We start from the raw sequence: 15,664 nt of genomic DNA on the forward strand, positions 1-15,664 counted from the left end.
GCAAAGAGGACTATTCTATCTGCTGGTTTTGGAGGAAACACAACGGACTCCATCATAGTCTGTGGGGGGTCCATGCGTAACCACTGTTTTACCAGGCACTATCTCAGTAGTTAGCCAGAAGAGCAGAACAAGGGAGAGTCCAATACTAGTGTGAGTCTAGTCTCAGTACAGCTCCTATTACTGAATGGGGCTGCGGAGCCCTGGCGACACTAACCGTGCCGGCCAACATGCACACGCCTACTGAGACTTCACACAGTAGCAGAGCAGATGTACGAGCACCAAAGCGCAGGCGCAGTGAACCGTCCAGGGATTCGGGGACGCGCCTCCAGACAGTCCACGCCGACGAGCGCGCAGATTGTTCTCTGCGTACTGACGTCACATGAAGGAGGAAGTGGAGCGTTCTTCCATAATGGCGGAGGTGAGAAAGAAGCCGCGGATGGGTATGTGACAGGGAACGTTATTGCCGGCTTGGCGGCTGCTTTTTCTGGCCTGGGTGTGTATGAGAGGCGGTGTAAGGGTGGACAATTTTCGGCTGAGGCTCTTGCTTTGGCCTGTCTGTAGCCCGGTTCTAGGTGTAGTATGTCTCCTTGCAGGGGGAGGAGAGGGAGAAGGTGCCGGGCATGAAACAGGTCCTCTTGGTTTGACCTTACACCTCCCCGGGTAGTATTACCTGACAGGTGAGTAGCTGTGATTGTACCTGGGGCACTGTCACACCGAACAGGGCACAGATGGGAGCGGCGCTGTCCCGTGTACCTGCAGCCTGTACTGGTATACGTGGTATATAGTATTGTACATTATTACAGCCTGTAGTGGTATACATGATATATAGTATTGTACGTTATTACAGCTTGTAGTGGTATACATGATATATAGTATTGTACATTATTACAGCCTGTAGTGGTATACATGATATATGGTATTGTACATTATTACAGCTTGTAGTGGTATACATGATATATAGTATTGTACATTATTACAGCCTGTAGTGGTATACATGATATATGGTATTGTACATTATTACAGCTTGTAGTGGTATACATGATATATAGTATTGTACATTATTACAGCTTGTAGTGGTATACATGATATATAGTATTGTACATTATTACAGCCTGTAGTGGTATACGTGGTATATAGTATTGTACATTATTACAGCCTGTAGTGGTATACATGGTATATAGTATTGTACATTATTACAGCCTGTAGTGGTATACATGATATATAGTATTGTACATTATTACAGCTTGTAGTGGTATACATGATATATAGTATTGTACATTATTACAGCCTGTAGTGGTATACATGGTATATAGTATTGTACATTATTACAGCCTGTAGTGGTATACATGATACATAGTATTGTACATTATTACAGCCCGTACTGGTATACATGATATATAGTATTGTACATTATTACAGCCCGTACTGGTATACATGATATATAGTATTGTACATTACAGCCTGTAGTGGTATACATGGTATATAGTATTGTACATTGTTACAGCCTGTACTGGTATACATGATATATGGTATTGTACGTTATTACAGCCTGTAGTGGTATACATGATATACGGTATTGTACATTATTACAGCCTGTACTGGTATACATGATATATAGTATTGTACATTATTACAGCCTGTACTGGTATACATGATATATAGTATTGTACATTATTACAGCCTGTACTGGTATACATGATATATAGTATTGTACATTATTACAGCCTGTACTGGTATACATGATATATAGTATTGTACATTATTACAGCCTGTAGTGGTGTACATGGTATATAGTATTGTACATTACAGCCTGTAGTGGTATACATGGTATGTAGTATTGTACATTAGTACAGCCTGTAGTGGTATACATGATATATAGTATTGTACATTGTTACAGCCTGTAGATTCAGCCTTGTATATGCAGTGTTATATGGCTATGTATCCTGCTCTTCTGTACGCTGTATCTCATATTGTTGCCGTACTGTAATCTCAGCCCTTCTTCATAGTGTTACATAATGGATGTATAGATTGTATTATACACATTGTACATTCTGTCCTGCTATATAGGTAATGGGGTGTAATGTATGGATCATCATTCAGCTGTAGTTCAGCCTACAGATTTACCAGTGGTATGTATTAGACATATGGGTATTGTACAGTCATGGCCAAAAGTTTTGAGAATGATACAAATATAAATTTTTACAAAGTCTACTGCTTCAGTTTTCCTAATGGCAATTTGCACATACTCCAGAATGTTATAAAGAGTGATCAACTTAACAGCAATTACTTGCAAAGTCAATATTTCCCTAGAAAATGAACTTTATCCCCCAAAACACATTTCAACATCATTGCAGCCCTGCCTTAAAAGGACCAGCTAACATCGTTTGTGATTGCTCCATTAACACAGGTGTGGGTGTTGATGAGGACAGGGCTGGAGATCAATCTGTCATGATTAAGTAAGAATGACACCACTGGACACTATAAAAGGAGGCTGGTGCTTGGCATAATTTTTTCTCTTCTGTTAACCATGGTTATCTCTAAAGAAACACGTGCAGTCATCATTGCACTGCACAAAAATGGCCTAACAGGGAAGAGTATCGCAGCTAGAAAGATTGCACCTCAGTCAACAATCTATTGCATCATCAAGAACTTCAAGGAGAGAGGTTCCATTGTTGGCAAAAAGGCTCCAGGGCGCCCAAGAAAGACCAGCAAGCGCCAGGACCGTCTCTTAAAAGTGTTTCAGCTGCAGGATCGGGCTACCAGCAGTGCAGAGCTTTCTCAGGAATGGCAGCAGGCAGGTGTGAGTGCATCTGCACGCACTGTGAGGCAGAGACTCTTGGAGCAAGGCCTGGTCTCAAGGAGGGCAGCAAAGAAGCCACTTTTCTCCAGAAAAAACATCAGGGACAGACTGATATTCTGCAAAAGGTACAGGGAGTGGACTGCTGAGGACTGGGGTAAAGTCATTTTCTCTGATGAATCCCCTTTTCGATTGTTTGGGACATCTGGAAAACAGCTTATTCGGAGAAGACGAGGTGAGCGCTACCACCAGTCTTGTCTCATGCCAACTGTAAAGCATTCTGAAACCATTCATGTGTGGGGTTGCTTCTCAGCCAAGGGAATCGGCTCTCTCACAGTCTTGCCTAAAAACACAGCCATGAATAAAGAATGGTACCAGAATGTCCTCCAAGATCAACTTCTCCCAACCGTCCAAGAGCAGTTTGGCGATCAACAATGCCTTTTCCAACATGATGGAGCACCTTGCCATAAAGCAAAGGTGATAACTAAATGGCTCAGGGAACAAAACATAGTGATTTTGGGTCCATGGCCTGGAAACTCTCCAGATCTTAATCCCATTGAGAACTTGTGGTCAATCATCAAGAGACGGGTGGACAAACAAAAACCTGCAAATTCTGACAAAATGCAAGTATTGATTGTGCAAGAATGGACTGCTATCAGTCAGGATTTGGTCCAGAAGTTGATTGAGAACATGCCAGGGAGAATTGCAGAGGTCCTGAAGAAGAAGGGTCAACACTGCAAATATTGACTTGCTGCATTAACTCATTCTGTCAATATAAGCTTTTGTTACTCATAATATGATTGCAATTATATTTCTGTATGTGATAAAAACATCCGACAAACACACATAAAAACCAGAGGGCAGCAGATCATGTGAAAATATAAGATTTGTGTCATTCTCAAAACTTTTGGCCATGACTGTACATTGTATTCTCTAGACCTAGCATAGGCACATACTGTAGCTATTACTATATGGATTTCTAGTGCTCTTTGATATGCTATGCTCTTTAGGCTCAGCACTTTGACAGTATATATTTAATGGAATATAATGTTTGTTCTGATCATCCTCCTTCTGTACAGACTATATACTGATAGTATTCACTCAGCTGTTTTTTCTAATATAGACCATTATTACTAGTTAAGCTGCAGCTTCTACTTACCCTGTGGATACAACTGTATCCTTTATGGATTTATTCCACAGCTAAATGGAGCTACAGGTGTATTGCATGCCACAGTTTAGAAGGGCAAATCCTGGTGTTACATTGATCCATATTCCGGGCCTTATTGAAGGAGCCATAGAAGTATGAATTATAGCTACTTAGGTTCCTGTCTGTCAAATCGGTAAACTGATGAAGCTTCAGGTATTAGGGCCTACTGGGTTACTCCCCCCATCACCGCCATTTATAAGTAGCTGACCTGCACAAAGTATAATGCCCTTCAGTGGCCCATCAAACAGTCAAAATGCCGCTGCCTGCATCACACTTTAACCTGTCCACTCCTGTGGCCGATCAGCCATATATAATACTCCCCTTTCCCCGTTCTCCTTCTCTCTCCTGTCTCTGGTCCTGGAATCTTCAGGGAGTAACAGGCACAATGTAAGGCTCGTTTCACACTTGTGTTTGAACTACGTTTGGGATTTTCATCCCGCTTAAAAATGTAGAGAGAAAATTCCTGAATACATAGTATATGGGGTCCATGGGTAGCCACATTTTTTTTTTTATGTAGATTGTGAGCCCCCTTATAGGGGTCACAATGTAGTTTTTTTTTTCCCCCCTATCAGTATGTCTTTGTAGAATGGGAGGAAATACACGCAAACATGGGGAGAACATACAAACTCCTTGCAGATGTTGTTCCTGGTGGGATTCGAACTCAGGACTCCAAGGCTGCAGTGCTAACCACTGAGCCACCGTGTTGCCCCTGGGTAGCCACATTTTTAAGCACGTTAGCTTTCTGTTTTTCGGGTTCCCAAGCAGACCCAAAGAACAGAAAGCTGGGGATTTGAGGTAATTTTTCGCACTGGTGTTTGATTCAGGAAAGTCTGTTGTTATCAGATTCTGAGTTTGGTAGTTTTATATGGAGGGGATACACTTACCGTATTTTTCGGACTATAAGACGCACTGGACTATAAGACTATAAGGTTTTAGAGGAGGAAAATAGGGAAAAAAAATTTTGAAGCAAAAACTGGTAAAATATTTAATATATGGGAGTTGTAGTTTTGCAACAGCTGCAAGGCCACATTGACAGGTGACCCTGCAGCTGTACGGGGATGCATAGAGCGTTTTTTTTTGCGGGGCCAGCTGTACTTTTTAGTTATACCATTTTGGGGGATATCTATTGCTTAGATCACCTTGTATTGAAAAAAAAACAGGAGGTGATTTAGAACTTTTATTTATTTCATATTTTTAAAGCTTTTTTTTTTATTTTTTTTTTTTTTTTATATACACTATTTTATTCCCCCCCGGGGGCTTGAACCTGCGGTCACTTGATCGCAAGTCCCATAGACGGCAATACAACTGTATTGCCGTCTATGGGACATTCTGTCTATTAGTATTACGGCTGGTCATAGACCCAGCCGCAATACTAATATATAGCAGTGACAGGCCTGGGAGCCTCATTAGGCTCCCGGCTGTCACCCGAACAGGTCGGCTCCTGCGATATCGCCGCGCAGGAGCCGGCCTGCAACTTTACAGGTACGGGGCCGGTGGGGACCGGCCCCGGGGGAGAAGGGGCCACGGATACTGACCCGGCATCCGCTGTACTAGAGAGGCGGATGCCGGGGAGGGATATACGCCGGGGCCTGAGACATCGCTACGATCCTCTGCCCTGCATGAAGCCAGCGGCGGGGGCACGGAGGAGCCCCTGCTGCTGCTGGCTTCATGAAGGGCAGAGGAGCACAGCGATGTCTCAGGCCCCGGCACCTGTAATGGCGTCTATCAGTTGCCGGCTTCCGCCTCTCTATTACAGCGGATGCCAGGCGCCACCTTCAGACTATAAGACGCACCCTTCTTTTCCCCAAAAATTTTGGGGAAAAAAAGTGCGTCTTATAGTCCGAAAAATACGGTACATGGACATCGGTCTGAGCTCAGTGGTTACACATCCGAACGTTATGTGAAGAGGAATTATTACAATCACAGCAATAGAAATGGCTGCTATTTTCATTTTTGCTTGTCATTTATCACTTACTGTGTCACTGAGTAATTGCAGAGTCCCAGAGATGCAGAGGAAAAATACTTTTATTCTTTATTCAAATGATAATCTAAGGAGCACAGAGGGAGTTTTCTTTTATTACTGAGCACTGCTGCATCATCACTAAACACACCCATCCTGCATTGAGCTTCTCCCCCTGGGCAGTGTAAGTTGATCCTCCAACTGAACTGAATACAGGATGGGCGTGTTTAGTGATGATGCAGCAGTGCTCAGTAAGGCTAAGGTCTCATGTGGCTGGAACACAGCTTTTTTTTTTTTTTTTTTTTTTTTTTTCTTTAATGCGTTTTTTTCAGCCAAAGCCAAGAATGACTATTGAAGGAATTAAATATATAGTAAGCTCTTATACTTACTGCCTTCTGTTGAATCCACTTCTGCCTTTGGCTCAAAAAACCAAAGCAAAATCTGCAACAAAAAAAAGCTGCTTTTTCGCAGCATGGGACCTCAGCCTTATAGAAGCAGACTCCTCCTGTGTTTCAAGATCTTTATTTGAATAAAGAATGTGTTTATTCTACACATCCCTGGGGCTCTGAAACATAAGAAAGGTATGGTTTGTATTCTGCTAGCAGCATATATAAAGCACCATGGGAGTAATTTAAAGTAGCTGGGGGCAGTGATAGACTCGCTTTAAATGGTTACAACCTACCAACAAACTCTGATGGTCTGTGTAGTCATGTATTACTCCTTTCCCACTATCCCCTACATTTTGGCTACTTGCACTCTGATGATTATCAAGAAGTAGAGAACTGATGAAGTAAATACATGATCAGATGATGTAATTTGCAAAGCAACCCCATAGTTTCATCATACAAAGATATATTTCTTATAATGGTGGCAGGTGGATATAGTTAGATTTGAGCCCTCTGTTTAACACTGTGTAAGGCCAGGAATTGATTGACTTAAAGCGGTTTGTCTAGTTTAAGACCAATAGTAAGAAACAAATGTTATTGGCTGTATAGTAAAAAGTTAAGAATTTTTCAGTATATTTTCTCTATCAAATTCCAAACAGTTTTTAGAGTTTTGCTTGCCGCCATTCATTTTGTGGATAAGAATTATCAGTCCATGGTCATGTGATGAGCTCGCAGGTGCAGAACTTCTAGTCACAGAGCAGTAATCAAACATCTGCCTGGTAGTGAGCTGTGCACATCACATGACCATGGACCATAAATCACATGATCATGGACTGATTTTTATAGACTGGAAGTAACAGAATGAATGACGGTAAGCAGATATCTAGAATACTGTGACAAATTGATACAGAAAGTATATTGGAAAATTGTACAACTTATTATACATACAAATGTATAATAAGTTGATAGACATGTTTGTCTATCAATATTATTGGTCTGAAAGTGGACAACCCCTTTAAGTTGCGTTTTCCCTGCTTGACTCAGAATCCTCTAGGTTTGTGAATGGGAAATGTGGCCTTGGCACTCATTCAGTCTTTTTGTGGAATATTTGGAGTTATTAGAATTACAGAAAAATGCTGATACTAAATGTCTTAATTCAATAACAAGTGTATTGTGGTACATTCCTGGATGTATCTGTAGTCGTTCTGTCCCTGACGAAAGCCTATGATTGACAAATGCTAATAATCACTGCTCCTTTTGCAGAGTCCTTGCATTCAATGGAATGACTGATTGTCATCTCACGAATCCCAATGTCATAGAAAAGCCATGGGTTGGATGAGGTAACTGAAGACCTGTAACAAGAACCACATTTCAATGGATACAAAGTACAAGGAAGATCTCTTCAGAAAATATGTACAGTTCCATGAATCCAAACTGGAAGCTTCGGATAGTAAGCAGCGTGCCATTAGCGATGAGTACCTCCGCACTGCTGCCTCGGCCTTACTCAGCCTACCGAAAATTGATCCCATTTATAGATTCAGGCTGATCAGGTTCTACGAAGTCTGTGAGAACTCCCTGAAAACCTTGCGTACATCCAATCTGCGCTCACTTCACAATGCGGCAGCTATGCTGGAGACGATTGGCATTAACCTCTTCCTTTACCCCTGGAAGAAAGAATACAAAAATATTAAGGTGAGGACCCCACAAGTGTAACAGATGCTGAGTGATAACCACTAATGACTTTCATTACAGGTTTAATGAGTTCTATCCTACATTTCCTCACAACATGAATGATGTAAAAGTCTAAATTCATAGGATAACGTTTCATAAAACTGTAACTTGTATTCTCACTTCTGTGCTTTGAGAGACATCTGAACAATACAACATCTTATAGACAAAGTACAGGATGTTGTAAAGAGCACTTTAAAGGCTATGAGACCCTATTTTGAGGCAATTTCTGCCGCTTGCATATATTGTCTTTTATTAGGCCCATTAAGTATGAAATCCATTTATGACCATAACTGTTAAGGAATAGTATCTAGTAAACAGAGCAAGATGGATAAAGCAGTATTTGGGGTAAAACACTTCAGTTAGCTTAAGGGAGTCTATCATTGGAGATATTGTTTTTTTAAGTAAACACATGTTGGAATAGCAGTTAGAAAGGCTATTCTAGTCCTACCTCTTTCTCTCTGGCTCACAGCCGTTTTTTAAATATTTTGTTTTTGGCAAATATGTAAATGAAACTCAGTGGGCGTTCCCCCTGTGCTCCAAGCACAGCAGCGTCTTATTGTTGATGCCGACTTCTGGGCTGTTCGTTCATGCCGATTAGTTCTTTTTGTCATACTCTTCACTGCCTGCGCAGCCACCTTTGTCTTCAGCAGGATCCAAATCCCATGCATTTGCCCACTTTGGGTTTGGGCCAAGCGTACAGCGCATGCCCCGCCGGCCATCTTTATTATATTCCTACAGGAGTGAACAGCACCTGCACGGAACTTGCATCCCGCTGAAGACAGGCGGATGCGTACTCAGTGAAGAAGATGAAGAGAAGAGCTAATCTGTATGAAGGGGGCCTGAACAAACGGCCCAGGAGGCAGCAGCAATAGTGTGACACTGTTGTGCTTGTAGCAAAGGGGGAAAAACCCCTGTACTCCCTGAACTTCATTTACATATTTACGTAAAACAATATATTTCAGATACTGCTGTGAGCTGGAGAGAAAGAGGGGTAGGACTAGAATAGCCTTTCTAAAGGCTATTCCAACGTTTGTAAAAATCCCCAATGGTAGACTCCCTTTAAGCTACAAGTTTATGAAAAGGGAATACCCTTTTAAAGTGTAAAGTGTTCACCTGTGGACCCCATTTTAGAGCGAATGTAAGTGTAAATAAGTCACTTTGTAGTTGGCCTTCTTATTTACACTGATTTAAATGGGTATTCCCATCTCCAGTATTAGATCTAAGTTATAGCTTACGCTAACTGATGTTTTACCCAATACATTGACATCTCTTTGTGTGTGTGTGTGTGTGTGTTTGTTTGTTGAGGGGGAGAAGGGAAAGGTGTGGGTATAAGGGGTGGAGGGATAAGGTACAGAAATAGGTTACAGCTTCGTCAATTGTGGTGTCCTTTCATCACAGGAAAAAGGCTTAGATGGTCTTCAGAAAAATGCCTAAGGTAGTGGAAAACAATAAACATGCAAGTTTAAATTGTAGCAGGAGTTATGAAATACAGTACCATATATAAATATAATGGTGGTGGGTGGATATAGGAGGGGTAAGGGAGGTTGACATGCATGTCCTGATGCCCCAGTTGTTGAACTCTGCACCACCAGTCCCATCAGAACTTTGCACAATGTTTTAGTCCAAATTAATAGTGCCTTTTTAGTTATCGGATTACTGAATTAATAAGACCTTTCATTTTCATGTCTGGGGTGTTTAACTTCTGGTGGGACCAGTGTGTGAGAATTGGATGGAGGTTCTCACGCCACTACTTCCTTCCCAAGAAACTTAAAGAGGACCTTTCATCAGATCGGGAACATGCAGTTTTATATACTGCTGGAAAGCTGACAGTGCGCTGAATTCAGCGCACTATCGGCTTTCCCGATCTGTGCCCGGTGTAAAGCGCTATCGGTACTGTAGGGCTTTACAGTCAGAAGGGCGTTTCTGACACTTAGCCAGGGACGCCCTTCTGCCCAGCAGCGCCTATCGCGCTGTGCTCTAAGACTGGGGAGGAACACCCCCTCCCCTCCTGCTAATACTCTTCTATGGACGAGCTGTGTGAGCAGAGGGAGGGGGAGTTCCTCCCCGCTCACACTGTGCAGCGCGATAGGCGCTGCTGGACAGAAGAGCGTCCCTGGCTAAGTGTCAGAAACGCCCTTCTGACTGTAAAGCCCTACAGTACCGATAGCGCTTTACACCGGGCACAGATCGGGAAAGCCGATAGTGCGCTGAATTCAGCGCACTGTCAGCTTTCCAGCAGTATATAAAACTGCATGTTCCCGATCTGATGAAAGGTCCTCTTTAAGGTTGGTACCCTTTGTGGTAGGAGTTCCCTAACCTAAGATCCTTTTCATGTGAGTGCTTCCCTTCTGCTGACTTCTGGCAGGTGCACATATACGCATGAGTTGTGCCAGAATTAAGTTTCTCCCCTCTTCCCAGGAGGATGTCTTGAGACTAGAGACCCCTCTTTGTGGTGCAGGCTCTATCTTGCAGCTGGCAACTGCCTGACTTACCTGCTTTACCAGGCAGTATGACGGGCTGTGACGTGACATGGTGTGCCTTACCAATGGAGCCTTTGGGACCTTGTCTATGTGGCAGTAGGTCCCCTAAGCTGTGGGGCATTCCCCTATCTGTGAAGCATAAGGAGGAGGACTTCTAGAAAATTTGCCCTGCTGACAGCCATCATTCTCCTCAGGGTTATGTGAGTCTCCTTTTGGGTAATGCTGGATATAGTACCCATGTGTATATTTTTAAATATACTCTTATTTCATTGAAACGTGCTACTTGTGGCAAAACATTTCTTAAGTCTCATAAGATAAACTCGTGTGCCAATTCAGGATCCTGCCTTGGAACCTATTGGCAAGAAACCTCTTCTTGATGTGGATTACCTACCGCCTTCCTTCTGTCATTACCCTCTCAGATGGAGAATTGGAAGAAGACTACTCAGTGACTCCTTCCATTTCTTCCCAAGAGGAGAAAATTTTGTTTCTCCTCAAAAGACACAGGATGTTTAATTCAAGCTGTAAGACAGACTATGAAGAAAAAGCAAGAATTCAAGCCTTGTACAATCTCATATGAAATGTTTGTGGGCTTAACCCCAAAGAATTTTTTAAGTTTTGCTGGTTACCAAACACCTTAAAAAGTTTATTTTGGCTGAATGGGAAGAGGTGGAGAAATTACTATTTCTAGAGAATTCAAAAATTGTTTTTTGGGGGGGTTTTTTAACGCCAAAGACTTGGGATGAACATTCAGAAGTGGATGTCTGGGTGGCAAAAGAAGGCCACTATCCAATTTGAGGACTATTGTCCAAAGGGTCAGGTTGAGTGGATAGGCTTCTAAAAAAAAAACAAAAAAAAACAAAACATGGGTCACCTTCAGCAGTAATCTCTCAATATTGCTGTAACATTTGTGGCAATATCGTTATACCTCTGGTTAGACCAGTTAGAAGAAACCCATTTGAAAATGAAGCCTTCCAGAGAACAAATAATGGACTTTCTTCCCTTCCTGGAGATTTGCTACTGGATTGATAGTCAATATGTTTAATTATAATCTTTATTAACAGCTAGATAAAAAGCCTGTTCTAAAAAAATAACACTAAAGACTATCACTATGGTAGAGCCCAGAACTTTCCCAGGTTTCAGTTCTGTTCTCTTAGGCCGATGGCTAAATATTTCTCCAATATGGTGGAAAATAATAAAAAAATAATGCTGAGTTTCCCATAATAGTACGGCAGATGTCAGATATTTAAATATGGCAGTGGCTCTGGAGCTGAGTAGCCGCTGGGTTTCTGCTGTATTATACAGCAGAGACCCTGGGGCTAATGCCTTTGAACAAAGCTGAGCGAGGAGCCATTTTGCCAGGGATGGCCAGCAAGATCCTGGGTCGGCATCCTGTTCCCATGACTACCTGTAGCCTATTAAAGGCTTGCAGGATTGTCTGCCATTGATTTACATGGCAGGCTGCTTTACCCAGCCTGTCATACAAATGTGCACATTTTGCAATGTATTAGTATTGTAATACATTGCATTAGTGATCAGACCCCCTGTAAGACAGTCTCACAAATGCACTTTTTCCAATGCATTGAACATTATAATAAATGGTACCATTATGAAGGTCAATTTGTCCCCTTATATGGCTCCGTGAATGTAAAAATAAGTTATTGGGTTTGGAAGACGTTAAGTAATGTAGAGTGACAGAAATCCATGAGACAGTGAAAGGTTGTCATGAGTTTATACACCTAGGCCCTCCTTTCAGTACCAGATTTGGCATCCTCTTCACCAAGATTTACTGCATTTGCTATTTACTTCCCTTATTCTATTGACAGCTGTGTTTTACATCACTTCTCATTTACCACTATGGTCCTATGTCCCTTTTGTGTATAAAAATGTGACTCTTCAGATACTGTTATACCATACCTGACGATGAGACCTCAGTAGTCTTCAAAGATTGCTATTGTCTTTTCAGTCAGCCAATAAAAGGTATCAATTCCTGAAGACTCACTTTTTATCTTCTAGAAAAGTAGTGTGAATTTGAATGTGACAACCTAGGTGTTTGTCCATATCTACCAGGTCAGAACATATGCAGTTGTATCTGATTGCTTGGCTGCAGTTGTATGTGCTGATCTTGTTCCTTACATTGGTATACTGTCTGCCCCTAACAATTTTGTTTTGTTTCCTCAATAGACATACACTGGGCCCTTTGTATATTATGTAAGAGCTGCTTTAATCGATGACGACATCCGACACATATTGAACCATATGGGTTATGTACAAGAACAAGGGACAGTCTACAGGCTGAAAGACCATGTGGACACCACACAAGTCAAGAGAGTCTCTTTTGAACTTTTTCTAGCTCGAGTTGAATGTGAACTTTTACTGGAAATCTACCTTCAGGTTAAGGATAAAGGCTACTTGGAAGTAGATGTGGTAAATGAGCGGAAGAACAGCAATGAAGATGTCAGGGGCTGCACAGACGAAATGAAGAGACGTCTGGAGTGCAAGGAATCCCTAAACATAACCATGGCAAGGATGGTTCTGCAGAAATCTGCCAGTGAGAGGGCTCCATCCAAAGATTACTTCAAGCAGAAAGTAACAAAACCATCCAAGTCTGTTGACACTTATGATGGCTACTGGGATAGCAAGAACAAACCGCCGCTTACTGCATCCTTGAGCCTGCGCAAGGAGCCCATCTTGGTAGACACTGAAGATGACCTCAAAGACGAAATTATACGTCCCCCACATTCTCTACATGGCTGCTCTGATGAGTTTTTAAATCTTTCCTCCAATCCCAATGGGCTATTACGAAGCAGCGCTACATATGGCTACTTCCCCAATGAAGACGATGTAGACTTGTATACAGACATGGATTCTAGATTGCTTAATGTGAAGAGGCAGGAGCTGGCCAAGCCTGATTCTTGGCTGTTTGAGAACAAGATGAATCCATCTTATCACAAGCGTTCGCATGTAGCCAAAGAGACTGTATTGTTGAAGTGCCAAAACTGCGGTGTATTCTCTGGCTCCCCCGTATGCCAAAAGTGCGACAGTATGCACATTTACAGACCTGATGGCCCTTTACTCAAACAAAACAATCTGTCAATCAAAACTAATATACAGAATGATGGCTATTCCTCCGGCTCAGTACTACGAGAGAAGTCTTCATATGGGACTTCATCCCAGGACCGTACATCTCAGCAGAATGCCAAAATGAAGCCTTCCACCACGCTGCGCTGTGGCTTTTGCAATCGAGCCGGAGCTTCCAACACTTGCACAGTTTGTTCCAAAGTCTCGTGCGATGCTTGCGTCGTTGCTTACTCTCATGAATATTGTTGCCGAAAAAGCGAGTATCACAGGTTTGCACCAAACAACCAGCTAAATTATAAATCTTCTCAACTATCTCACCTTGTGTACAGATAAACACACAAATGTTTTTTTTTTTGTTTTTTTTTTTGTTTGTTTTTTTTTTAATTTATTTTTTTATTTCCCTCCCTCCTTTGAAAAAGGGCTAATGGACAGGACCTCTGAACTGGAATATCTCACTGACCGCTAGAACAAAAGTCACACCGATGGGTTCAGGGAGAAGATCCCAATCAGTGTTTTTGTGGTTTCTTATAGACCTTGCTGCTATACCATGGTGCAATAAATCCTTAGGCTTGCTATTTAAATTAAAAATCAAATCCTTTCAAAGCAGGAGATGAAATATCTTCCGAAAGATTGATATTTGTATATATTCATAGTCATTGTATGGGTTGGACATTAAAAAAACAAAAAAGTTTGCTGGTTGAACTATAAAAAAAAGCTACCCTTCCCCCACCACTCCGGTCCAAATATTAATTTCTATAGCAAGTGAGCACATTCGAGGATTTGTTAGGCAAGCACATTGTGTGAAATGATGCTAAATTGTAAGAGGAAGGAATTTTTTTTTTTTTTTTTCAGATCTATTTTTGGAATTCATACAAATTGTCTACAATATACAATTCAAGTTTTTTGTTTTTTTGGGGCTTCCCAGGTTTTTTTTTTTTTTTATATAGAATCGTAAAAGCAATTGTGAAAGCATTTTATTTAATTTTTTTTGATTTGTTTTACTTAGTTGTTCATGTCTGGTTTGCATGCAGTGACCCTGCCAAATGGTATTTAAGATTGTGTCTGGCTGTTTGTCCTAAAGTTCCTGAGAAGGTTGTGCCCTGTTCTCTGATCTATGGCAGTTTTACTGTGTACACTGTAGGTAAGTGGGGTTATTAAAAATATATATTTTTTCCAGTACATACAGAAAATTTGATGTTACATCGCAGTAAAGGCTGGTGTATATGAATTTACAGATTATTCTGTACAACGGTTATATTCATATTGTGTTCCGTCTTTTGTTTAATAGAGAAATTTATCACCATATTAAAAATCCTAAATAAAAGCAGATTGAGATTTATTTGCTGTTGCATTAAGATGCCCCTCTGTACAAGTGGTTGACTGGTTATTACAGGCTACAGACAGACATAATTTTATCATGTAATGCTGTATGTATGGAGGAATTTTTTTAAGATCAGAGAAACTGAGCCCTGAATGCTAGGACAGATTAAGAAATGGCACAGAAAATGAAACCTAAAATTGTGGTGATAGGTGGAGCGTTGCTTTAAAGAGGACCTTTCATCAAATCGGGCTCATGCAGTTTTATATACTGCTGGAAAGCTGACAGTGCGCTGAATTCAGCGCACTATCGGCTTTCCCGATCTGTGCCCGGTGTAAAGCGCTATCGGTCCCGGGACCGTAGCGCTTTAGTGTCAGAAGGGCGTTTCTGACACTTAGCTAGGGACACCCTTCTGCCTCGCGGCGCCTATCGCGCTGTACTGTGGAGCGGGGAGGAACGCCCCCTCCCGCTCCTGATAATACTCGTCTATAGACGAGCTGTGTGAGCAGAGGGAGGGGGCGTTCCTCCCCGCTCACACTGTGCAGCGCGATAGGCGCCGCGAGGCAGAAGGACGTTCCTGGCTAACAGTCAGAAACGCCCTTCTGACACTAAAGCGCTACAGTCCCGGGACCGATAGCGCTTTACACCGGGCACGGATCGGGAAAGCCGACAGTGCGCTGAATTCAGCGCACTGTCAGCTTTCCAGC

At 42.0% G+C, this 15,664-nt stretch overlaps 1 protein-coding gene across 2 annotated transcripts; it reads left to right on the forward strand.

Moving 5' to 3' along the window:
* Positions 1 to 330: 330 nt before the first annotated feature.
* On the forward strand, positions 331 to 14,963 carry SPATA2 (spermatogenesis associated 2). Of its 2 annotated transcripts, none has more exons than XM_075276813.1 (3): positions 331 to 418; positions 7,614 to 8,042; positions 12,743 to 14,963. In XM_075276813.1, the coding sequence occupies exons 2-3, from the start codon at positions 7,725 to 7,727 to the stop codon at positions 13,970 to 13,972; spliced, it is 1,548 nt and encodes a 515-aa protein (XP_075132914.1). In that variant the 5' UTR covers positions 331 to 418; positions 7,614 to 7,724; the 3' UTR covers positions 13,973 to 14,963. The 2 variants fall into 2 exon arrangements, with proteins under 2 accessions (XP_075132914.1, XP_075132915.1); XM_075276814.1 differs by having other exon boundaries at positions 370 to 440.
* The last annotated feature ends 701 nt before the right edge of the window (positions 14,964 to 15,664 follow it).

Source organism: Leptodactylus fuscus, chromosome 6 (assembly GCF_031893055.1).
Source record: "Leptodactylus fuscus isolate aLepFus1 chromosome 6, aLepFus1.hap2, whole genome shotgun sequence".
Taxonomy (NCBI): domain Eukaryota; kingdom Metazoa; phylum Chordata; class Amphibia; order Anura; family Leptodactylidae; genus Leptodactylus; species Leptodactylus fuscus.